The sequence below is a fragment of the Bufo gargarizans genome, chromosome 2 (assembly GCF_014858855.1).
Source record: "Bufo gargarizans isolate SCDJY-AF-19 chromosome 2, ASM1485885v1, whole genome shotgun sequence".
Lineage (NCBI taxonomy): Eukaryota > Metazoa > Chordata > Amphibia > Anura > Bufonidae > Bufo > Bufo gargarizans.
Window position 1 is genome coordinate 673,992,637 of NC_058081.1, and position 26,218 is coordinate 674,018,854.

Here is a 26,218-nt window from a genome sequence, read left to right on the forward strand (position 1 = left end):
ACATCCTCCCCACCCTGCTGCTTCTTTAAAGTATGTTGCAACAATGTTACCAAAGTGAAGTTATCCTTTAATTTAAAAAAAATGCCTGTGGCCCCTTTCCTGGAACCTTCATCATAGTTACATTGGGTCCCAGCACTTGTAATGTCAGAGCATGAAGTGTCACTTTTATTGTCAGTGCAGTGTGGGCTCTTTGAATAGATCTCTTCTGATCGGAGCCCTGCGATTTCACTGCTGGGGCTCCGATTAGAAAGCAGAGGGAGCCGAATCCCTCTGGCTTGCCTCACAGATGCCGCATGCGCTGTAGATCGCAGCATCTGAGGAGTTATACGACAGGGTTCAGCACAGTAGGCGTTCCCCGTCATTGCGGCTGGGTGTCTGCTATATTATACAATCTGTATTCAGCGCACTCTGTATAGAGACTGTCTGTAGGGTTCCACCCCGATAGATACAATAAACTATTTATCTATAAAAATTTGCTATATTAGGGTACTTTCACACTTGCGGCAGGACGGATCCGACAGGCTGTTCACCATGTCGGATCCGTCCTGCGGCTATTTCGCCGTGCCGCTGGACCGCTGCTCCGTCCCCATTGACTATAATGGGGACGGGGGCGGAGCTCCGGCGCAGCACGGCGGTGCACGGAGAAAGGCTTTTTAGTCAGGCGGCTTTCTCCGTGCACCGCCGTGCTGCGTCGGAGCTCTGCCCCGTCCCCATTATAGTCAATGGGGACGGAGCGGCGGTCCGTGGGCACGGTGAAATAGCCGCAGGACGGATCCGACATGGTGAACAGCCTGTCGGATCCGTCCTGCCGCAAGTGTGAAACTAGCCTTATACAGCCGGCTCCCGCCACATATGCAGCGGGTTCACCACAGCAGCCACCATGATGTACCGGTACATTACGGTGTTGAAGGCGTTAAGATAGTAATAATAAATCTCCCTTAGTTTTTTTGAGGTCAGTAATGTTTATTTGTCAGCTGGTTTGCAATTTTCAGGTGCAGTATTATCTGCAGTACATTGCCCTGTGTAATCGGGGATGTGCTGCCACTAGTAAATGGGGGAGACATGATTGCAGTAGAAGTTGATCCTCCCCCCGTACACCTTGCATCAGTCTGTGTAATAGGCTAAGGAAAATGAGCGCCAGTCATCCAGTGGAGGTTGTAATAGAGCCTTAAAGGGGTTGACCCATGAAACATATTCTACAGTTTGCAGACCAGCTCCTGGATCAGAATGCATTTGTAATTGCATTTAGAGAAAAATTTTGTATAGCCCCTGAGTTATTGACTGAAATCTATCTGTACAGCGCCACCTGCTATTCATGTCTCTGTCCATCTCACAGAGGTGGACACACATGTTTAGATCCATCAGCCAATTCCCACTAGCTATAGCAGGACTCCCCCTGAGAAAGGGCATCATGCCCCCTGAGCTGTCTTCTTGAAATAATTCTAGCAGGACAATTGCAGCAATGAATGGGCAGATCGCGGGATCCATGTGAGGTACAGGGTTGGCTTTGGAAGAGATTGTCATGTTCTATATGATGTCTGATTTTCATTTTTTTACATTAATCATGGGATTATCTGTAGATCCAAAATGGTAATAAACCTTTAATTGACTATTTGCAAAGTTGTATCATTTTCTTACATTTTTTATGCATTTGTGCAACAGAAAATTTGGTTCTTGAGGTGTACACACCTTCTAACTAGTCTTTACTCCACCTGAAACACACTTTCAGCTGCTGCACTAGTTCTGTATCTATCACGGTCAGGCAGAGTAGCATGTTTGAAACCCCCCTGTCATCTAACACCTGGGGCATATGTCCTGCTACCCCCTGATAGCTGCAAACTTGCTGGATGAGGTTAGCATAGGTTTAGAATTTTTGGTGAAACTGATAAGCCTGGTAATGATAAGGCTATCCTACATGCCACCCTTTACCATGCCTTGAAAATAGCATAAACATCTTTCACATATCCCAATGAGAAAGCAACCACAGAAAAGTTGGAGCCCGTCCAGACTTGTGGTGTGCATCCTTCATAAGTCTCCTGCATAAAAAGCAACATCTCGAAACCTTGCCTATACTATTGACCTCAGCCTTATTGGATTCAAGGCTGACACTCCAAGCAATTGCATATGAGCATTTCTGCAAGGTAGATGCGACAGAGGAAGGGTTAATCGGATCTCAGGTAACTAATTGCTCTGTGCAAAACCATCCGTCTGCCTGATTAGCATTAAGTGGACATGACAGTACTAATGGGCAAGGGACCAGGGGGCAATAGGTTCAGCCTGGCTCCTTAGATTACAGGGTGACATCACGCAGAGGAGTGACAAGCTGCCAGATGCTGACAGCAGGAAAGCATCTCCAGGAAAGTTACTGAACATCAAGTAAAATAAGATGCAGAAGAGATGGAAGGACATCCAGACAAGCAATAGATTTACCAAGGAAAGAAGATAGCGAGGAAGGAATTCTTCATGATTAAAGACAAGAAAGACTTGTGGTCCAGGATATAACTGTGAACAACTTAGACTGAAGCTGACGAAGGAGCCTAGATGGAAACCTAGAAATACATGTAGAACAAACTAATTATAGGAATCAAAAACTATATAACACAAAAGCCTCCATTGGGCCTACAGGGCAGCACCAATCCAAGTGTATATGGGCAATAACCAAACGCAAGATTCTACGCCAGAGCTGAAGGACTAAGGCCAAAGGAGCTAGGACAATCTGAGATATAGCTCTTCAAACGCTCTCCAGAAGGGTGTAGAGTAGAACCTACATATCGTGGTGCCTAATTACATCATATATTATATCTGATGCTATTGGACAAAATGGTGCCAAAAAGATGCTGGATCCACCACAGTGTGCTGGTCCCTGCTCTCCTCATGTTCAGTGCAGGTGAGTTCTTACCTTCAGAAGTTCTCCATTCTATGTAATTGGTCTATATATGTGAAGTAGCTGTTTAGGTATTATGTTTATACATATTTAAAGACTTAGCATAGTCAAGTTTGTCACTAAACTATTAAAAAGTGTGTGTGTAATGTCATTGATGTATCTACAGTACATATAGAACTACGACTCTATGAATAATATCATTGTGAACTGCACCTATGTAACATGAGCTTCTTTGCATATAAGCAAGATCCCATTGAACTAGAACATGAAAGATTGGGTGATCATCCTGGTATCGCAATATTTCATCCATATTGAATCATTTTTTGTGTGTTTTTATTTATTTTGAATTAATACATGGGTCTTTATCAGTCTAAAGAATTGATGCTTTCTTATGAGAATTGCCATTTGCTTCCCTGTTGCCATCAGTTTACATCAGTTCTGCATCAGATGTGGTCAGTTTTGGTGGTCTCCCGGTGACAGTGACATATAGTATATTTTTTTATTTCTATGAAAGTCACTTTTGCTCCCCTTTTTTTGGTTTGAAATCTATGATGAGGATGAAGACACAGGATGAGGTATAAAAGATTGTTACAAAGATTGCTACCAGGAGTCAGTAGGTAATAATTGACCATAACAGGTCAAAAACTGATGAAAATTAATGACAATTTTGGATCCAAAAAGTTTATACGAAAGATACAAACAAATGTTAGTCCACATTTATTCTGATCTGCTTTACATACCTCCAATGGGCTACAAAACCCACTGATTGCGTCTGTGTAAACTGAATACCAAGGGTCATAAATAATACAATTCTGAAGATGCTAGTTGCCACGAAAAATGGTCTTCTGAGGAGCGGTCCTCTCAAAAAAGAAGCCAGTATACATAGGATATAAAGACACAAAGAGATGGCCTACTCAAAAGAGATCTTTTGGAGAGGTTTCAATGTGTTGTACTTTGGCAAAGAAATATAATGAGCTTGACAGATGATTCCATAAATTGAAGGCTGGGGCTCTGTGTTCATGGTAAAATCACAGGTTACCATGTGACTCATATAACCTAATTATTTCATGATATGGGAAATTTGTTGAAGACTTGAGTCTGACCGCATCAGAATTTTTTTGATGGACGTACACTTTACCATGACTGTTGTGTGACCAGACTTCATAAAGTCCTAGCTAATTTGCAAGTATCTTTGAAAGAGTGGAACACATACATGCTTCATTCTGTTAGATAAGAACAACACACTGAAAGCACCATGCTATACTATGGTGACATCTGTTAGGGTCTTTCTCCCGTTAGTCCTACAGTGATTAGGGAGTGAAGGGGTTTCTCCCCCCACTGAGGTATTACGGTATGCCGAAGTGTATTTGGCCCTGTGGAATTTATTATACTGACCTGATGTGTCTTTTGGTAACCATTCATGTGACATGCTTTATCAACTTTTTGGGGGAGTAATGTGATGTGGGGGTCTTTTACTCAGTATAGCAGTTTGTGGACATTATTGCACTGTCTGATGTTTTTATCCCATATATCATGTAATTTTAATGGTGATAATTGTATTCTTCAATAAAATTTATATATTTTTTTATACATACTTTCTAGGCCTTTGCCTTTTATTCCCTTAGGGAAATTGTTGTAGGTTCAGCACTGAAAGCACCATGTTCACATCTAGTAAAGTTAGGACTTTTACGCATTTCCTATCTTGCAGCACACAGGATGGATAATTCCTCCAAGCCAGCCCTTCTGCGTCTTTCTGACGACCTAATGGAGGGATACAAGAAGGGTGTGAGACCTGTGTACAACTGGAGGCAGACCACCACTGTGTTTATAGACGTCATGGTATATGCTATATTAGGCGTGGTAAGTGTAGTAAAATATCTGTATCTTTATCTATAGCTATATTAGTGATGAATGGCAGATATTTTTATATTAAATGTAATGTCTGGGATATCATACTAGTGCAAAGGCATTCTGTGATTTTTTTTTTCCATTTTGAAATATGATATAATAAAAAAAGAGCTCACACAATACTTAATTTATTTCAACCTGGTTTGGTTCTTCTGAGTTTTTCCACAAACCGTGTACCAGTTGTCCAAACTATTTTGGGTGATTCTGTGTCTAAGAAAAAATAAAAATAGATTTGTTTCTCATACAACAGACACTAGAGCGAATCGAATTCCACGAGGTTCAGGATAAATTTGATTCTCCTAGAAGCAGAATTTCCTTGTGCTTTGTGTTAGCGAATCGATTTTACCTGAAATAGTGTAAAAAACTAAAAATGTATGCTTACCTCCTCCATTTGCTCGCGATGGGCCCCCAGCTGCTATCTTGATTGAGAAGATCACGGCCAAAATCCTATGCGTGGTGATGGCCCGTCGTGAGCAAATGGAGGCGGTAAGTTTGATAAAAAAAAAAAATGTATGTTAATTTCACAATTTAGACTCAGATGCTGCGATCATGTATGAACGCAGCATCTGAGGGGTAGAATGACGGGATGCGGCGCTAGCGCTGCTCTCTGTCATTGCACAAGCCACTTACAAAAAATGTGCTTCATAACAAAGTAATTAATCACAAAGCTAATTTTTTTGTAAAATTCTGCGAATCAGCCGAATCAAACTTTTCATGAATTGGCTCATCTCTAGCAGACACTCTGGAGCACGCACGTCTGGGAGTCATCATCTGTGCGATAAGCCTCTGAAGCTGGGCGCACTGCGCAGGCACCACAAGTGAGAAGACATCACAATTGCGAGATATCTGGTGCATCACACTTGAAAAAAGTAAAAAAGAGTTTTCCTTTAAGAGTGAAGGAGGCAAGGAGGGCAAGCTTGACTTCAAGGTGCTCATTTGCATACACCGAGTAGGGGGAATAAAGTTTCCTGTAAATTTGGCAATCAGATCCGATCACAAAAGACAGCATAGGAGACTTGAGCTTTAAGGTACTGTGGGTGGTTGAGAGGGCATTGTGGAGGTGACAGGTTCCCTTTAACAGAGTAACCAAGCAATTCAATTTGGTCATGTCAGATTTGATGACATTGTTCCAACCAACGATAGATTGTTGGCATCTACCAGTCACATTTACTACATGGAATAGCACGTGGACAATCACACCATGTAGAACATTTCATTTCTAGGCTTGTGTTGTATTTGGCCAGTTGATGGTGCCATATGAAATCATTTTGAGGCACATCGGGCTAAGCAACTTTAATTATATATTAACTATTGGCCACCGTATGTCTTTCATTGTATAAGCACACATTCTTGACATCATATCACAGTAGGCGGCGGAAAAGAATTGCTGTCTCCTGTGCTGTTTTCAAGATGGCAATCTAGAAGTCAATTACATATATACTTGTATAAGATTCCTATATGGTTTTTGCTTATTTTGTTATTCATTCTGCTGTATAATCTGTTATATAAAATAATCTGCTAACTGGGACTACTTTAAAATGCCTTCTTTATTTCAAGATTTGATCATTAATTCATTTTAACCATTATTTATCTCCGTAGGATGAGAAGAACCAAGTCCTGACAACGTACATATGGTATAGACAGGTAACGAGAAATGATGGAATGATCAGTTATGTTTGTATGTTCAGCTACAATGCCAAAAGCTTTACATTTTTCGTTAAAGGGGTTGTCTGGGATTGGGGACATTGGTCTGATAGTGCTAGACTGCCTTACACATTACAAACAGGCATGTACTACCTTTGCACAGATTTCTCAAGCCCCGTTTTCATCCAGTAAATTCTTGGGCGGAAGTGACTGTTTTCTTGTTCTCAGTGACGTACCGGGTCCCTTACAGGCGAGCAAAGCCTCCTCTTCAGGGAGCCCGGTGACGTCACTGGCCGAGTAATTATAGAGTGGCCAGAGTGGATAGAGGGGCGGTGACTAGGCCGGCCGGCATTGTGCTAAGCCCCGCCCCTCCGGTCCGGTGACATCACCTGGCATGGAGCTTTATAATGAATGGAGGCAGATCACTATGCTAGTTAGAAAACTCTACCCATGTAATGTGCATGAGGCATGAATATGTATGAGGGGGACGGGTGCAGAGACGCAATGTTAGAATGTAGAAACCGGGAGATGCCGCGCTGCGCTGGGACCCACAGTGCAGTGCGGCAGGAAGTGATCGCACAGGTAAACAGATACGTAAACAATCTGTTGGGGACTGTAGGAGCCATACTGCAGTATAAAACCTACCTAAAAACATCTGGTGAACATAGACTCGGCTAGTAATGGTGAGTAAGCTGTTTTAAAAAAATAAGTTTGATCCTGGAAAAACCCCTTTAAATATATATACTATTACTTAGGCTAGTTTCACACTAGCGGCAAGGAACTCTGGCATTCTGTTCCGTCGGGTGAACAGCCTGTCGGATCCGTCCTGCCGCTAGTGCACTCGTGCCCCCGGACTACCGCTCCGGCCACATTGACTATAATGGGGGCGCGGTGGAGTTCTGGTGGCAGCACGGCAGCACATGCCGAGAGGTGGCCGGAACAAAACCACAACATGTCATACTTTTGTTCCGGCCACCTTTCGGCATGCTCTGCCGTGCTGCCGCCGGAACTCCACCCTGCCCCCTTTATATACAATGGGGCCGTACCGGTAGTCCGGGGGCACGCGTGTACTACCGGCAGGACGGATCCGACAGCCTGTTCACCCGCCGGAACAGCCTGCCGGAGTCCCCTGCCGCTAGTGTGAAACTAGCCTTACATTTCTGTTTTTGTTTACTTGGTAGTTTTTTCCAGCTCTTTTTATACTATATACATATTATCTAATAAAAACATGATTAGATAAAAATAGAATAACCATAAGGTAGATAACATGATTTAATTAAAACATTACATAGTATTCGGGGCCCCAAATCTATATTGCAATATTTGATGTTTAGCCACTGCAGTGATGATGCTCATATGGTATGTGAACCATCAAATACTGCAATCTGGCATAAAGAGATAAAGATGTTTCCTTAATGTTGGTAAGTATAAAAAAAGTTATTTTTTCAAGATATAGAATTGATAATAATTAAAGTGCAACATATTCCTGATTAGCAGTTCATAAATGTACATCCCCGGCAGTCACTGTACTTCCTGTAGCATCCTGAAAAATGCAGCACAGTTTCTTTCCATAGTCACTTATAGTCGCTGGTCTGTAGATAGAATAATACAGATTATGTAGCGCACGTTATGTCCAGTGAGCAACTAACATTAGCGTTGTGCCATGTGCTCTCCCTCCAGGTGAACAGCTTCTAACACGGAGCAGTGCGGGGCTACACAGGGCTGGGAGATTAGGCTAGAACGAAGTTCTCCGTGGGTAAAATAGATCCGTTGTATACTTGATACTTGCATGCAAGGAAAAGGAACATTAAAAATAAAAATAAATGCCAGACGCTTTTCAGAGCACTATTTCTTTCCTCATTTTGGCCACTGAGGAAGGAGCTAGTGCTCCGAAACGCGTCTGGCATTTATTTTTACTGTTCCTTTTTCTTGCATGCAAGTATCAAGTTGAATCTATATATACAACGGATGCATTTTACCCACGGAGAACTTCGATCCAGCCTAATCTCACTGCGATATAATCTAGCGAGTGGAGGAGCTGACTGCTGTAGCAGGTAACCCCATAGAAGTTAATCCATCTGTGAACTAACAAAAGGAGGAGGGGAGACCGCCAGGCTCCGTGCGGTATCACTTTGAGAGATCGATCGGGTAAGAGGACATGGGGCAGTTGCATAGCCCTGTGTAGCCCCGTAGTGCTCCGTGTTAGAAGCTGTTCACCTGGAGCCAAGTAAGTGGAGGAGGGAGAGAGCAAGGCAAGACGCTAATGTTAGTTGCTCACTGGACATAACGTGCGCTACATAATCCGTATTATTCTATCTACAGACCAGCGACTATAAGTGACTATTAGAGATGAGTGAATTTCCGCTTATGAAATTTGTTCACACTTCATTTGATGGTAAAAGGTGAATTGCGTTATGGATTCCGTTACCACGGACCATAACGCAATTCTATGACGGAATGTATAACGGAATGCTTTTAGAGGCATTCCGTTATTTATTCCGTCATAATAGAAGTCTATGGGCATGCATAACGTTACATATTATGACGGAATGAACAACGAAATGCCTCTAAAGGCATTCCGTCATAGAATTGCGTTGTGGTCCGTGGTAACGGAATCCATAACGCAATTCACCTTTTGCCACCAAACAAAGTGTGAACGAATTTCATAAGCGCAAATTCGTTCATCTCTAGTGACTATCAATAGAAACTGTGCTGCATTTTTCAGTGGATGTACATTTATGAACTGCTAATCAGGAATGTGTTGCACTTTAATTATTATCAATTCTATATCTTGAAAAAATGACTTTTTTTATACTTACCAACATTAAGGAAACATCTTTATCTCTTTATGCCAGATTGCGGTATTTGATGGTTCACATACCATATGAGCATCATCACTGCAGTGGCTAAACATCAAACATTGCAATATAGATTTGGGGGCCCGAATGCTATGTAATGTTTTAATTGAATCATGTTATCTACCTTATGGGTATTTTTATATTTATTTTAATCTAATCATGTTTTTTGTTAGATAATATGCATATATTTTGTACAAATAAATATTTGAACAAGATACATCTGGGCTAGACATATAAATCAGAAGGAGGAGTGCCCATTATATATCCGCTATTGTCTATTCTATTTATTTACTGGAATTAGGTGACCCCCTAGATAGTGCACCCTCCATTATCCAGTACATCACTGTGAGAGCCCCCTCTATACACTATTTTAGCATACCTTTTTATACTATTGACTGAAGGGTTTTTCTTTGTATTCTAAACAGTTTTGGGTTGATGAATTTCTTACTTGGGATCCAAAAAAGTATGAAAATGTGTCTAAAATTTCCATCCCTACTGAGAAGATCTGGGTCCCCGACATTCTGATCAATGAATTGTAGGTAACCCTAAGAACGTTAATTATATTGTTTTATTCTTTCAGGTTGTAGAATTACTTAAAGATGACCTTTCATCAGGCTAGCTCCAATCTAATTATTATCCTACCTTATAGGGCAGCCCCCACTGATGCCATAGCACTTTATTTTTTTTTTTACAGAACCCCCCTTTCGTCCGCTGTTGGCCCCGTATATTTTGGCGCCTTATATTATTATGAGGCCACTCGGTTATACTAGGCGGAGACTTGTATTTTCCCTGGGAGTGGTTATCTTCTTCCTGGCTGTGAGCGTATCCAATCAGAGCACCCCACTCTTAGCCAGGAAAAATGAGCTCAAGGATGTCTACGCGCTCAAGTTTTCGCGATTCTCGCTGGCTAAGAGCGGGGAGCTCTGATTGGATGCGCTCACAGCCAGGGAGAAGATAACCACTTCCAGGGAAAATACAAGTCTCCGCCTAGTATAACTGAGTCGCCTTATTATAATATAAGGCGCCAAAATATATGGGCCAAAAGCCGACGAACAGGGGGTTCTGTAGAAAAAAAAAGTGCCATGGTATCAGTGGGGGCCGCAATATAAGGTAGGATAATAATTAGACTAGAGCTAGCCTGATGAAAGGTTCTCTTTAAAGGACATCTGTCAGCAGATTTGTACCTATGACACTGGCTGACCTGTTGCATGTGCTCTTGGCAGCTGAAGGCATCTGTGTTGGTCCCGTGTTCATATGTGTCCTCATTGCTGATAAAAATTATGTTTTAATATATGCAAATGAGCCTCTAGGAGCAATGAGGGCATTGCCATTGCAGAGAGAACTGAGCCCATTGCTCCCAGCAACTCATTTGCATACATTAAAACATAATTTTTCTCAGCAATAAGGACACATATGAACATGGGACCAACAGAGATGCATTCAGCTGCCAAGTGCACATGCAGCAGGTCAGACAGTTTTATAGGTGGAAAATCTGCTGACATATGCCTTTTAAAGGGTAACTGTCATGTTTTCATAAAAAATTTTTTTTTGCATATGTTACTGCTACAGCAGCAGCAGTATGCATAAAAAAATCTTTAGTTTCTTTATATACCACAGTTTTTCTTGAGTTTTTTCCTTAGTTACGGCTGTTTAAACATTTACAATATGAGGCCCTTCTCAAGATGGCTCCTCTGCCAGTTCTCTGAGGCTAAAACTGCATTCCCTCAGGTCACATACACACTTGCTGTAGCCAGCAGCTTCCTGCCAGCCAATCAGATTGGATTACTGAGAGACACGCCTCCTCACTCTGAAGCCTAATGCAGGCATGTAGTGTGGAGGGGCAGCCCCTCTGTCTTCTGTTTATACTAAAAGGAAGACAGACAAGCCCTAGCAACTCTCAGTCTTTTAAGGGAGCAGTGGAAAGGGACAGAGGACATTAATAAAAACTGTTATTATAAGGTAATTACGGATCTTTTGACAATCATTGACAGACTAATTCAGGTGGACATGCCTAGCTCTAATAAACTAGAAAAAAAAATTATAATTGACACTTACCCTTTAAAGAGGACCTGTCGCTTTTCCTGACATGTCTGTTTTAGAAAATGTACTATATATATATATATATATATATATATAAAAAAAGAAAAAATACAGGCGGCACCACCCTTAGTATGTGGGTGCAAAATCCAAGGACGGCAGCAGGTGCTTACCCCACGTTTGTAGATACAAAAAATTGGACTGCACTTCCAGCAATTTGTGAAGAAAATCTGAGTTTATTCACCCATCTTGTGGCAAAGCAACGTTTCGGCTCCAACTGACAGTTGGAGCCGAAACGTTGCTTTGCCACAAGATGGGTGAATAAACTCAGATTTTCTTCACGAATTGCTGGAAGTGCAGTCCAATTTTTTGTATCTATATATATATATATATATAGAATTTGTCTGCATTATTCCTGAAACGGTGCTGCACCTGTACACAGGTTATGGGCGCTGCTGCATCTTAATGCTATACAATCCCGAGAGATGGAAATTAATTTATTGTGGAACAAAATATATATTTTTTCCTTATCACAGACATCTCATGTAAGCCTCTACAGCAGTTTCACATGTATGTGCTAATGTAAATTGTCCGCAACATACAAAACAGGGCCCTCTAGGATATTCATTGGCTCGGAATAAAGGTATGTGACCTTGTTACCATTGAGATCAGGATGCCGCCACGTTCCCTAGGATGAAGTCTCAGTGGTGAGTCAGTATGTAGAACAATATGCAGCAACTGGGTCATAACAGTTTGGCTGAACATCAAGTGTTACATCATCAGACCATAATATTAGAGTATGCTGAATAGAACAACATGCTGTTAGGTGATGACAGATTGATGGTAATGATAAAACATCCATTTTACTGGATAATATCAAGACTCCACCATCAGGGCTCCTATCTGATATCGAGACTCCACCATTGAGGCTCCTATCTGATATTGAGACTCCACCATTGAGGCTCCTATCTGATATTGATGTATACCATTGGGTATGTCAATATTACAACCTCAGGGCATATCGCTCCAATCTAATAACTAGTGCACTATGCTAATATATATTTTGTGCCGTAAGAGCGTGACAAGGTTTTCTTGGACACTTAGAAGGGTATTTATTAAGACCGGCATTTTAGATGCCGGTCTTAATAAAGCCCTGCACTAGTGGTGGATTGCCGAAGTTATGATGAGGCACTGGCCTCTATATAACTTCAGCGGATCCTCCGCCACTTCTATATGTAAGCCAGCTTCCTTGCTGTCTTACAGTTAGACCACTTTCTACGTCTAAAACAGATGTAGAAAATGATGAATGAGACAGGCCGGCCATGGGCAAAGGTTTAAAAGTAATATCAGGAAGTATTACTTTACTGAGAGAGTAGTGGATGCATGGAATAGCCTTCCTGCAGAAGTGGTAGCTGCAAATACAGTGGAGGAGTTTAAGCATGCATGGGATAGGCATAAGGCCATCCTTCATATAAGATAGGGTCAGGGGCTATCCATAGTATTCAGTATATTGGGCAGACTAGATGGGCCAAATGGTTCTTATCTGCTGACACGTTCTATGTTTCTATGTTTCTATCTCCTACTAATCAACCTAACGGTACATCCAGATGTGGATCATGTACCACAAGTTTGGAAACACATTTACGAGTGCTAGTACATGAGACCACTATATGAAACGTGACCTTGCCAACTGTATAACTACAGGAGTGGTATATCTAATTAACTGTGACCGCCCCAAAAAAGCCATATCAGAAAAATTACCTGCCAATTCAGGCACACAGTTAAGGACCACATAGAAAATAAAAGGGATAAAACCAATGGCCAAACTTGTGCAAAAACTTCACAATGGAGACAGTTACTGCCTCAGATTCCAGGTCAATGATGGCGGACGGCTCCCTATCAGAGGCGGTGACCGGCAAAAGGAGATTCTAAAGAAAGAAACTCACTCGATGTGCCCATGGGGGATGGAGGAACAGCTGTCATTTACATGCTTTATTGAGTGGATAGGATCTGAGATTCCCGTAGGGATGATATGACATTTTCTAACCTCTGATTGGACATGAAGCTCCATCGGGATGCTGCAGTACTTCTCAGTTTTTAGCTGGGACTTGTAAACTCTTATTTACCCAGTGGTATCAAACAATACTCACCCTATCCATAGAGAGTGCTGCTAGGGTCATCTGAGGAAAGGGGTGTAACTACATATGACTCATATTGGCTGCTGATCAAAAATTATACATCTAGCTGCTTCACTTAAGTGAACTGTTTCTAAAGCACTTAGTTACCAGACACATAAAAACGCAATGTGGGTTTTAATGATCCTATATTTTAGCCATAGTGCATAAAACGTGCGTGTATATTCATAGAATACCCCAGGCAGAGGTAGTATTTAGTGTAGGTTCCAGTCCTAAAGAGATCACCTTGTCATTGGCAGACAGGCACAAATAATTTTGTATAAAATGTATTTGCCAAGAATCTGACATTTATAACGTAGCATTAGCATTAGTACATTTTCTGTAGTGAGTATGGCACTATTGTATTATCTTTATTATTGTGTTTGCAGAGTACTGTTGCATTGTTTCTTTTTGCTCTTGTGCTTTCAGCCATGGCGACGTACACCTGCGCAATGTGCTGACTAACCCCCATTTTCTTCTTTGCAGACTGCATTGGAGGTGTGGCTGACTTCATTGGTCGTGCAGTCCTAACTAACCTGTCTGTCCCATAGGCTGATTTTAATTAGTTCAAGTATAAACTGTAGCCTGCTCTACATTTAATAGAGGCCATTTTGCACCAGGAGAGGTATAATATAGAGTGGGCTCAGCATTTATGTGGAGCCTGCATTCCCTGAATTAAATTTAGGCCATTGTGGTACCAAAAGAGGTATAATACAGTATGGGCTTACCATGCATGTGGAACCTGCATTCCCTGAATTTAATGGAACCCCGTATGGCACATGCGGAGGTAGTATTTAGTGTAGGTTTCTGTCCTAAAGAGATCACCTTGACGTTGGCGGACACGCACAAATAATTTTGTACAAAATGTATTTGCCAAGAATCTCAAATTTATAACGTAGCATTAGTACATTTTCTATTTTGAGTATGGCACTATTGTATTTACATGATTATATGTGTTTGTAGAGATGCTGTTGCATTGTGTGTTTTTACCCAGCACATAACACATATCCGCATAATGCACTGCATATCATATTGGAGTGACATGCCTTGAGGTTGTAATATTGACAGACCACAAGTATGTATGCATCGATATCACATCTGAACCCCAGTGGTGGAGACTCAGTATCAGATCACACCTCCAATGGTCAACCCTTTAAATAGACCTTCAGACATGACTCTGATAATAAAGCCAGCACCTCATCTGCAGACAGCTGTTTCAGGGTAATTGTCCCTCATGAGTGCAGAGCATCAATTGTCCCTCATGAGTGCAGAGCATCTGGTAGCATTAGAGGCAGAGCTTGCTAAGTGTTCATTTGCATGCTTTCTTACCATAATTCCAGAGGTTCATGTATGGCCTATAAGTCTCCTCACACTGATTAAGGTGAATACCCCACGAATCCTGACTTAGACCTCTCAACCATTTAAGCCAGTACTCTCTGCTCTACACTGATGAGGAGAAATCACCCTGAATCACCTGTCTGTAGATGAGTCGCTTATTTATTATCCGAGTCATGTCCCAAGGCCTAGTTAAAGGATTGAACATTGTTTTATAGGATAGCTACCTTACATCTGGTTGCGTCAGAGGAAGAGCTTGCTAAGAGCTCATTTGCATCTCTTCTTCCCTCTGATGTACCCAGGAAAGTTTATCGCTAACGGCTGTAGGCAATGATCCACCCAAAACCCAAGGTGTTCTCCCAAAGATCCTATACCAGCCATAATGGACCTCATGGGAGGAGGAAAAATGTTCTTGTGCATCCTAGTCAGTGAGTGGAAAATAGGAGTAGTAAGTCTATCAACAAAAAGATAATATTTTTCATAAAAAAAACCCTCAAAGTATGAACCTCATCCAACAATGTTCTTAATTTGTTGAAACAGTTATCTGTGGGACCACAAGCAAATTTCCAATAGGTGGTAATATCTGTCAAAACAATTTCATTCAATTTCTTTATATAATGTAGCATCCGTAATTGCAGTAGATCCACCTTTATTGGACTCTAGTGTTCTTACATACGTAACTGTTTCAATGCAGATTTTTTCTGCCAAGGTCACATTGCTTATATTTCCAAAGAGTATAGTTACTTAATTTCACCAGATCGTTCTCCACTAACTCCTCAAATTTATAATTTATTGAGGGCTTCTGACCTGGAGGCCACATGGTCAAAATCAAGCTTGGGCATATAAAACTCTTTGCTAGTATCATCACATATATTGGAAGGCTGATTTTACAAATTCCATAATACATTGCAATGAATATAATCTATAGGAGTCAAGACATTGTTAGACTGTCCCAGAACTGAAGGATTGAAGACCCCCTCACTGGAACTATTGTTATTATTGCTAATATGGGACACAGATTGATCCTGCACCCTTACATTAGGAGAGTCTTATATACTCACGGCCATTGAGCTAAATTTTTTAGACAAATCCACAGCTGTTAAGATTATATCATGACTCAAGCTGGAGGTTTTAACTTTGGATAATAAAGACTGAGGGGCACATATATCATAAAGATAGGTTACTTTTGGGGCAAGAAAAAGTTGCAAACTGCACGATTGCGACTCTTTCAACTGCACTTGCACAAAACCATTTTGTGCAAGTACTGTTTTTTCACCGGCCTCGTCACATTCCCAAAAAGGGGGCAGTTTTCTGGAGTAAAAGAATATTGAAGTCTACACCAGCCAGGGGCTGGAGTAGAGTCCAGTTCAGGTACATGGACTGCTGGATGCTGCGCCTAATTAATGACAAGGCGTTTGCCGCCAAGCTATGACAAATATGCAAGAACATAAAAATGTACTCCAGCTTACCTGATCCTGGAAGGCAATCTTGCTCGGAACTCTGATTCAAGACCTTTTCTAATCCACATCAAGGAATGAGTCCAGGACAGTGGGGAGACAGCATCCCGAACTTCATTGACACATTTCAGAAAAATCATATGTCCTTAGTTATAACTGAAAGGACGACTAAAGATGTGATTTGTCCGAAACGCGTCAACAGAGTTCGGGGTGCTGTCTTCGCACACAATGTGTTGCTGTAAGTATAAAATTAAATATTTCTTTGGATTTTAAGTCTATGCTAGACCCATCTCTTGATGTGGATAAAAAAATATGGCCCTGAATTTTTTATTGGATGCTATTTGACCTGCTGGGACTTTGGTCAGTTTTCTCCGGGGCATTCGTGCACCGAGAGAATTGATTTTCATGAGAAGGCAGGCTGGGATTTGTTGTAGTAATCTATGGGCTGATGATGTAACTCTTGAAGTCCGACCAAACTGTTATGACCCGTCTGCTGCATATTATCCTTCGTAGAGACTAGGGAATGTGGTGGCTTCCTCATCTTGACAGTAACAAGGTCACACTTCTCCAAGCTTTTCTAAGCCAGCTTCTGAAGGACCAATCAGCTCTGTTTATGATATGATGATGTGGAGCTCTGTGACTGGCCTGTTGTGAGCCTGGGCTACCTATGGGGTGGAAGGGAGTATGCTCATAATGTACTCTTAAAGGGAATGAGTAATCTATAATTTTTTCTATCACTTAAAACTAGGTGGTGACATATATCCTTTTTTCTGATCTGTTTTTATATACTTAATTTGTAGTTTTTTAAATTCTACCTTCTGTACATGATTATGGAGACTGACATCTTATCTAAGCTGTTGTTAACGGTATTTAAAGAGATGCTTTACAACAGCCACCATAGGCCATAGACACAATGGTTAGGAGGGGACATCATTGACTTTTATAGGAGAGTTCTCTAGGCATGCTCTGTGACCTCTGTCTGCAGGAAGTCGATAAGCTGTTATATCACCGATTGTGAATGGTAGATCTGGTGTTATCTATATATAGGTGATGTCTGTAATTGAAATTCTACCTTTAATGATAATAACATGATTGCTGAAAACTATTCTGTACAGACTGAGAGGTGAAACCTATTATTAGGCTTGGTTCCAAGTGTGAATACTACAGGATTTTAGAATTTTTTAAAAATAACATTGCTAAATAGTTGTTTAAAATATGTTTAACATAAAAACTCAATTTAAACAACAAGTCATTTTCCAAAAACACATTCCCTTTAAGTTGCTATACTCATACAAGGCTATCCTCAATGCCTGCTGCTCTGACCACGGAACTAAATGATTCGCTTTAACGCGTAACTGACACATGATGATGTTACATAGATACAGAAATGCACTACTGGGCTATATCAATATGATAATCTGATATCCGGTCTGGTAAATTACTATTCATGTCTATACCATTGGGGTACATAAGATCACGTCATTAACATATATTGTAGAATAGAGTTCCTGCTCTACAATCGATATGCCATCAGGCTGAGCAGCCTGACAGTCACCCCTGTAGTGTGTGGAGCTCAGTGTAGTGAAATGAGGCTCTGCAACCCCTGGCAGCTTGGAAGCTGGAAGCAACCCGTCCTATTCACATTCTAGGATGGGTTGTTAGAGGCTGTTTTAAAGTTTTCTTGGAGAACCCCTTTACGAGGAAACCAATTTTCCATACCATGTGGTATACAGAGTCACTTACAAAAAAGACAGAGAGTGAGAAAAATGAAGAGGCTGCCGTCCCTGCCCAAGCATCATGGCTTCTTCAAACAGCTAATTGCCAGATGTTCCAGGAGTCGAACTCCCATGAATCTGATATTGATTACCTATCCTAAATATAGGCCACCAATGCTGTTATCTCAGGAAACCCCTTTAAGTGCCTTGTTGCACCTTACTTGGGCATTATATACTTTTGGTACAAGCAGTCAATGACGTGGATAAATAGACGCTCTCCTCCATGTTGTACTGGGATATTTTAAGTCTTTTTAAGAAAATAAATATTTTTATTTCACTCAGTGTGGACGTTGGAAAGTCTCCGGATATTCCCTATGTCTACGTCAACCATGAAGGCCGGGTGCAGAACTACAAGCCTATCCAAGTGGTGACGGCCTGCAGCCTCAATATCTACAACTTCCCATTTGACTTACAGAACTGCACTTTGACCTTCACCAGCTGGCTACATACAAGTATGTCTCATATTTGCTCTCAATCTGCATGTTTGACAGAAAGGTCATACATATAATAGAACTATAGGCAACATATTTGACGAAGGTACGCCGAAACGCGCGTTGGGGTTGGCTCCATCCTGGAGGAGACACAGCATGGGTAATTGTCCGATGTCCTTTTGATATAGATGAATTTTTTGCATCAGCACTTTATTTGTTCATGTAATGCATTGTGGACTGTCATATGGACTTGCATCCGCTGTATGTTTCCTCCAGTGATGTCGTTTTTATCTCCTGCACCACACTCTTTTTAATTATGTTTGTCAAATATTTGTGATTTTTTGTAATAAAGTATTAATTCATCATAAGCGGTCTGGCATTTTCTGTGTAGGTTTATATATTGCGGTAGTATGCAATAGGCTTATGCCAATTACTTTTCTAGGTAATCATCCCCTGGTTGGGGTATATATCGGTTATATATTTGCGTCACCCACAAAATCATCACACACATGCTACGGTGTTGGACATTGTGGATCAAGAACAGAATAGGTTATCTTGTTTCTTTTCTTCCGTATTGATGCAGTGATGCCATTTTGGGCAGTAGGATATTTTAGTCACTAAATTATACATATGCCTTAGGGCTTATGTACACAGGCATAAGTGTTTTGCGGTCGTCAAATCGCAGATCCATGAAACACAGATGCCCTCCAAGTGCATGCCATCATATATTTTCAAACTTCTCTACAAATATTCCACTCAACCCTATGGGACTGCTGGAGATAACTACAAATGCTCCGATATATTTTCGATAGCCCGACAGAGTCACATGGAGCGGTAGCGCATCTCCGCAGCTCTGTTCAAACTTTAGAACACAGTCCTCCCAGTGGTCGGACCCCCATCAATCAGGTATTTGTCTCCTATCATGTGGATTGGGGATAAGCTCTTGTAATAGGATAACCCGTTTTGTCATATTTATAGGACTTTTAACCATTAGCCGAAGTTAGTTAGCAGATTAAGTAGAAGGGGTTTTAAAGGGAATGTCTAATTTCTTTTCTAACAATTTTGTCTAGTTCAGGACATCAATGTGTCTTTATGGAGGACACCAGAAGAAGTGAAGGAAGACAAGAGTGTGTTCATGAACAAAGGCGAGTGGGAGCTGCTGTATGTCTTGTCCCAATACCGGATGTTTGTGGAACATGAAGACAGCTTTGCAGAAATGAAGTTCCATGTGAGTTCTGTATGAGTTTCAATCAGCATTGCAGTCTTTCCTTTTAGTATCTGGGGGAGATTTATCAAAACTGGTGTAAAGGAAATCTGGCTTAGTTTCCCATAACAACGGAACAGTGAGAGGTGGAATCTGATTGGTTGCTATGGGCAACTAAGACAGTTTTCCTTTACACCAGTTTTGGTAAATCTTCCCCTGTGTGTCTAATTCAGAGTTTGTAGTAGGCTTTCCAATACCTTGAGCAAAATCCTATGTGTTGCCCTGTCCCAGTGTATAAACATCAAGGCAGAGTAACTTGTAGACCACTCCATTGGCAACCAGCATCAGGGACACATGTCCTGTCACACTTAATGGTCTAGTTAGTGTATATATATATATATATATATATATATATATAAACCACCTCCTCTGCATCACTGCTTGCATCCACAATTCTGGTACCTAACAGTATTGTGATCTTCACCAATTGGTGTCCCTTCATGGACACTTCCATCAAAAATTTTCTTTAATAAAAAAAAAAACGTGTGAATGGTTTTCTGGATATATTTTTGGGAAGTGATTATAGTAATACCAAACTTATATAGTTTTTATTTGTTTTACTACCTTTAAAAAAATATAAAAACCTTTGAAATATTGTCTTTGCATCACCATATTCTGACAACCATAACTTTTCATTTTTCCATCTCCAGAGCTGTTTTAGAGCTTGTTTTTTGAAGGCTGAATTATACTTTTATTAGTCCAATCACAACTTTTTGATCACTTTTTGTTCAGTTTTTTCGAAGGGGCAAAGTGACCAAAAAATGGCAAATTGGGATTTATTTTTTTTTGTTATGAAATCTACCAAGGAAGAAAAATATTTTTATATTTTAATAGTTCTCAAACTTTTGGATGCAGCAATACCTGTTTATGTTTATTTTTATTTCTTTATTTTTATATGTAAATTAGAAAAGGTAGTGATTTCATTTTTTTTTTATTTTTTTTTATAAAATAAAAAAAAAGTCATTTTTAGTCCCCTTAGGGGACTTGTGTATGCGATGTCCTGATTGCTTGTACCATAGACTGCAATATAATACTATGAGATTTTGCCAGACTGCCTGTCAGTCCATGCCGTGCTGCTCACTATGACAGGCCTGGGAGCCTTCACAACCCAGGCTGTCATAGCCACCTCTCTCTAACTTGCTATTGACCGTTACATCTGAGGGGTTAAATGACAGGGATCAGTATTATTCCGATCCCAGTCATTGCGGCCAGGTGTTGTCTGTAATACACAGTTGGCACCCCCCATGTAGGGTGCGTGATCAGCTGATGAACCTGCCCCATACATTTCTCTTGCCCTGCTGAAATACTATTACATCAGGGGGCACAAAGAGATTAATGAACCGCGATGAATGATTTAGCGAATTTCCCCCACTTTCTTTTTTTCACAGGTTGTTATCAAAAGAAGACCCCTCTTCTATGCTGTAAATCTACTTCTTCCTAGCATGTTCCTCATGGTCATGGATATTATTGGTTTCTATCTGCCTCCGGATAGTGGAGAAAGGGTTTCCTTCAAGATCACTCTCCTCCTAGGCTACTCGGTATTTCTCATCATTGTATCTGACACACTGCCAGCTACAGCCATTGGGACCCCATTGATAGGTAACCTATAATTTTCTATTTGACCACTATACATTTATCTAGTCTGTTTCACTATTTAACAATGAACACATTTTAGAAGTGAGAAAATGTAAAACTCTTTGCTGAACGTCCTGGTTTCTCTCCTTGAGCTACCATGGTCCATTGTGTCCCTGAGTCTAATTATGTTTCCAAGGCTTTCGTGATTTTATTGCAGCTAGAAACGATATCAGTACAGAACAATCAAATAGTAAAATTATGTCTGAATATTATTGAGATGTCGAAGCACAATAAAAATTAATGATCTGAACAGATACATCAATGTCTAGGAGGTAATAAAAGGAAAACAGATGTAATGAAGAAGAGCACATTAGAGAAAGAAGAAAGAAAAAATAGAACATCTGCTGCTGAAGCAAAAACAAATGAAAGTGCATTTAGCAGAATACCAATACCTGCTCCTGACACAACCATTATCATGGTACTTGGGTTGAATAGATACATATGTCCATAAAGGGTAACTTTTTGAAATTATGGTTGATCCAGAAGAAGCCAAAAACACTCCATAAGGTGGCCATACACTTAAGAGTAAGGTCAATTTTGTTGAGACTAACCAGTTATCTTGTCAATTCTCTCCTGACAGATGAAGGATCAGGCATGTTGGATTTCAGCTCCTGATCCTTTTGTTCTCAGGGGAGAAAAGCAGCCGCCAAAGGGGCCTGATAGCAGCTTCTCCCCACTTCCCACAGAACACACATGCACACTTGGTTGAGTAGAGTGACCAGCTATTCTAGGTGAATGGCCAAGTATTGTCCAATTTGATTTTGGAATTCAAATGTTCCTTATTGAAATATAAAATTCTGCATATTATTGGCAGTGTTGTCCTCAAATCAGCATGCTATTTAGCTATTTCTCTACTTTTTGCTTAGCACAAGAAATCTCCTATATGTCATCATGAAGCTGCTGTTGATGGACCTGATATCCATATGTACTGTATTTCTGTATCTATTGTAGTACGTTGCGCTTCTATTACCTCTTTTATATTTCTGCTGGGTCCTGTTTTGTAGGTGTATATTTTGTGGTCTGTATGGCACTGTTGGTCATCAGTCTGACAGAGACTATACTCATCGTTCGACTAGTACACAAGCAAGACCTTCAGCCTCATGTTCCTGAATGGGTAAAGAAACTGGTCTTGGAAAAGATTACAGTTTTGCTATGTATCCGAAACAATAAGAAGTTTACTGCATCTCATAACCACCATTCTACTATGTCCAAACAAATGGAGAACAGCAGTACTGGTAAGGTATACTTAAATCCATAAATGATTGGAATCTGGAAATGAGTCTATAGTAATATGTCATGTTGGTCTGTAGATCAAGCCAAAAGCCTAATTTTAGGAGTGCACTGTTGGCCTGACATTTACTAGGCGTCCTTTGTATTCCTAGAACACTTGTTCTGCTAAGTACACAGAGACAGTGACCATCTCTATAGTCTATTATTGTGTTGCCTCAGGTGCAGTATTGATACTATGTATACTGCCCCGTAGTAATGAAGTGGAATTCGATCCGAATTTCAGGATAAAGTAAATTCGTTATGGAGCCAAATTTCCTTGTGTTTTGTGGTAGCAAATCGATTTAACCTGAAATAGTGTAAAAAAATAAATAAATCATACTCTGCTCGCAATGGGCCGGCTGCCACCATCTTGATTGATTGAAAATCTCTTCCAAAATTACATGCCTGGTGACATACAGTAAGACGTCACCACACCGGCCAGCGGAACAACGTCATCTTGGGCAGCGCGAGATTTCCCGCCAGATCTTCAAGCAAGATGGCAGCAGACGGCCCGTTGCGAGCAAATGGAGGCGGTAAGTATGATTTACATTTTTTTTCTGTTGGTTTTACACAGTTTTTACTCTCAGATGCCGCAATCAAGTATGAACGCGGCATCTGAGGGGTGCAATGATGGGGAGCCGCGCTATCGCAGCTTCCTGTTATTCGTCACAAAGCATTATTTTATTTATTTTTTGGCGAAGCAACTGAATAGAATTTTCAAAAACTTTGCTTGTCTCTACTGCCCAGGGGAAAAAAAAACTAAAAAGCTGTCTTTATAGAAAATACTGGTTTTCAGTTTTCACTGATATTCCAAGTCTTGTTCCAAGGTCTATTAAAGAGTCAGACATTGACTTATAATATAGTCATCCAATAGGTGATACTAGAGAGTCAGCTTTTGTCCTCTGGGATAACAGCTTATTTACAGTCCCTTTTTCCCAAGGAGCACTGCCTGACCAATCAGACTCCCTGCGCCAACTTGAAGTCTCCACATGGAGAAGCTTTATTCCGACCGACCGACAGCAATATCTAGGCACAAGAGTATTCTTTTATGTTGTGTTTTGCCTGGTCTAAAAGTGAATGAATATTTTTTCGTAGTAGGAGCCCTTTAATTATAATGTTAAAAATGTCAAGCACTGAAAATGAGTAGACAAACTCCATGCACAATTTATATATGCTCCATGTTAAATGGGTGTCTCATCTCATACATTGGTGGCATATCGCTGGTATATGTCACCAATGTTTGATAGGTGTGGGTCTCACCTCTGGGACCCACACCTATCTATAGAACTGAGCCCTCAAAGTGAAGGAGAGCAAACTGCTTATGCTTGGCCACCTTGCTTTAATTTCTATCGGACTGCCAAAAATAGCTGAGCGTGGACCCGGCTATTTCTGTCAGCCCCAGCGCTTCCCATTAATTTCTAGGGGACTTTGAAAATAGACGACTGCGCCGCTCGGCTATTTTCAGTACTCCCATAGAAATGAATGGAGGGCAGCCGAGCAGTCCACACTTCTTCATTCTGCAAGCTCAGTTCTAGAGATAGGTGTGGGTCCCAGAAGTCCCTATCAGGTTGTCCCATCTCACACATTGGTGGCATATCGCTAGAATATGCCCCCAATGTGTGAGATGAGACAACTCCTTTAAAGTTCAGAATTTTTGGAAGTCTCCGCACTGATATAATAGTTGCCATTTTATTTTTTAAAGTGTGGAGACTGGTTTGTTTTAATCAAATGCTTTTGTCTCTAACAGCTAAACTGACCCATTACAACTCTGAAAATACTAAAGATTATGAAAGATCTGAAGGAGCCATTCTACCTATGAAAGAGAGCTCAATTGTGGTGGACAGCATCCTCCATGAGATTGCATCTATACGGCAGTATCTAGAGAAAAGAGATGAATACCACGATATAGCCATGGAATGGTTGCAAGTTGGATATGTCCTCGATGTCCTTCTCTTCCGTGTCTATCTGGTGGCAGTGCTGGCATACACAGTTACGTTGGCGACTATGTGGTCTTACTGGCAGCAGGCTTGACAAGATTTTCACTTATAGTTAACTTTCCCTATAGAAATCAATTTGTGGAGTTTTCTGCGCATGAATGTGATTGATACTGTTAAAGAAGCACTTCCACAAACATTTTTATTCTCTGACCTGTTAGAAAGGTACGTGATAAAATCTGTAATGAAGGTAATATTCTTAGTAGTAACTGTATTTGTGAGTTATAACCTCCCTTCCCTCAGCTGTGTCATGTGACCAACACTGACTCTCCAAATAACACAGCATCCTAATGTGGACAGGATGAAAGTTTCTCTATGTATTCCTATGGAAGCCTCAACGTCAGTCTCATAGGTATGAGAGATATGATGGATTTATTGTCCTGTGTTAGTTGGAGATTAGAGTGCTGATCACATGACACAGCTGAGGATCAGAAAGGAGGTTATAACTGACAAATATAGTCAGTCGCAAGATTATCTTCACTACAGTTTACTTCATGGGACTTTCTAATGGTCCAGGGAATAAAGAGTTTTGTGGGAGTGCTTCTTTAAGGATAAGCATATATGAATAGAGGTAGAGTAGAAGCGTTGAACTGTCTCGGTCAGTCACAGCAAATCAGAGTGATTCACCCTTTGGTGGGTCAATAGAGAATCAATATCTTGAACATTAGCTCATCACCATATACGCTACTTTTGACACATATATCTAATAGAAAGCCTAAAGAAATCTACTATACAGTGTTGTATGAACATATTGCAGACTGTATACAAGTAAAACATTTAGTTCTTTACTTTCAAATACATAAGAATGACAGTATTCTTGAACATTCAAAATATGAAAAATTTCCTAATTATCAATTATTATTTATTATTAAAGCACCATTCATTCCAAGGCGCTGTACATATGAAAAGGGGTCATATGCATAATACAAAACCTGGCAGTAAGGAAGACCCTGCCCCCGAGGGCTTACAATCTATAAGGGATGGAGAAAGGACACAGTAGGCAAGGGTAAAGCTGGTCATACGGTGGTCTAATGGCAGCAGGGTTATTGTAGGCTGTAGACTTGTCTGAAGAGGTGGGTTTTCAGGTTTATTTTGAAGGTATGAATAAGATTGATACTGTTAAGGAAAGCATATAAGATAGATAAAGCATATAAGATAGCAGCGTTCATTTATCATGGTCAGTCATAGTGGATCAATGGAGAATCCAAATCTTGAACATTAGCTCATCAATACTTACAAAAAAAATAATTAAATGCTAAATGGTCATTTTCTAACAATAGTATACTGTTAAACACTTACTGTACGTACACTTTTATGTTGAAATTGGCTATGTGATCAGCTAATCGCCACAAGTTGAGCTCCAGGAGCTCCTGGGAACCAGCAGTTATTGCTGAAGTTTTCTGGCTACACATGTAACATGTCAAATAAAAACATAAAAAAGGGAACATGGATCTCACATTCACATGTCATGTTCCATTGCTTCTCAGCATCATTTATAAACTGTTGTGAAGACCATTTGTCTACATTTTGATCACAATGCATCAGCTCACTCA

General features: G+C 40.6%; 1 protein-coding gene across 1 annotated transcript; it reads left to right on the forward strand.

Annotated features, from left to right (window-relative positions):
- The first annotated feature begins 1,564 nt into the window (after positions 1-1,564).
- On the forward strand, positions 1,565-24,702 carry LOC122926279 (5-hydroxytryptamine receptor 3A-like). The gene is made up of 9 exons (XM_044277653.1): positions 1,565-1,590; positions 4,510-4,744; positions 6,392-6,436; positions 9,720-9,829; positions 18,355-18,524; positions 19,574-19,731; positions 21,156-21,366; positions 22,407-22,637; positions 24,419-24,702. The coding sequence occupies exons 1-9, from the start codon at positions 1,565-1,567 to the stop codon at positions 24,700-24,702; spliced, it is 1,470 nt and encodes a 489-aa protein (XP_044133588.1).
- The last annotated feature ends 1,516 nt before the right edge of the window (positions 24,703-26,218 follow it).

Bases quoted from the DNA above. Each gene is read 5' to 3' on its own strand.
- LOC122926279 (XM_044277653.1), top strand. From the start codon at position 1,565: ATGGGATTATCTGTAGATCCAAAATG. The intron at 1,591-4,509 runs GTAATAAACCTT...TTATTCCCTTAG, and splicing joins TTATCTGTAGATCCAAAATG to GGAAATTGTTGTAGGTTCAG. The intron at 6,437-9,719 runs GTAACGAGAAAT...TATTCTAAACAG, and splicing joins CGTACATATGGTATAGACAG to TTTTGGGTTGATGAATTTCT.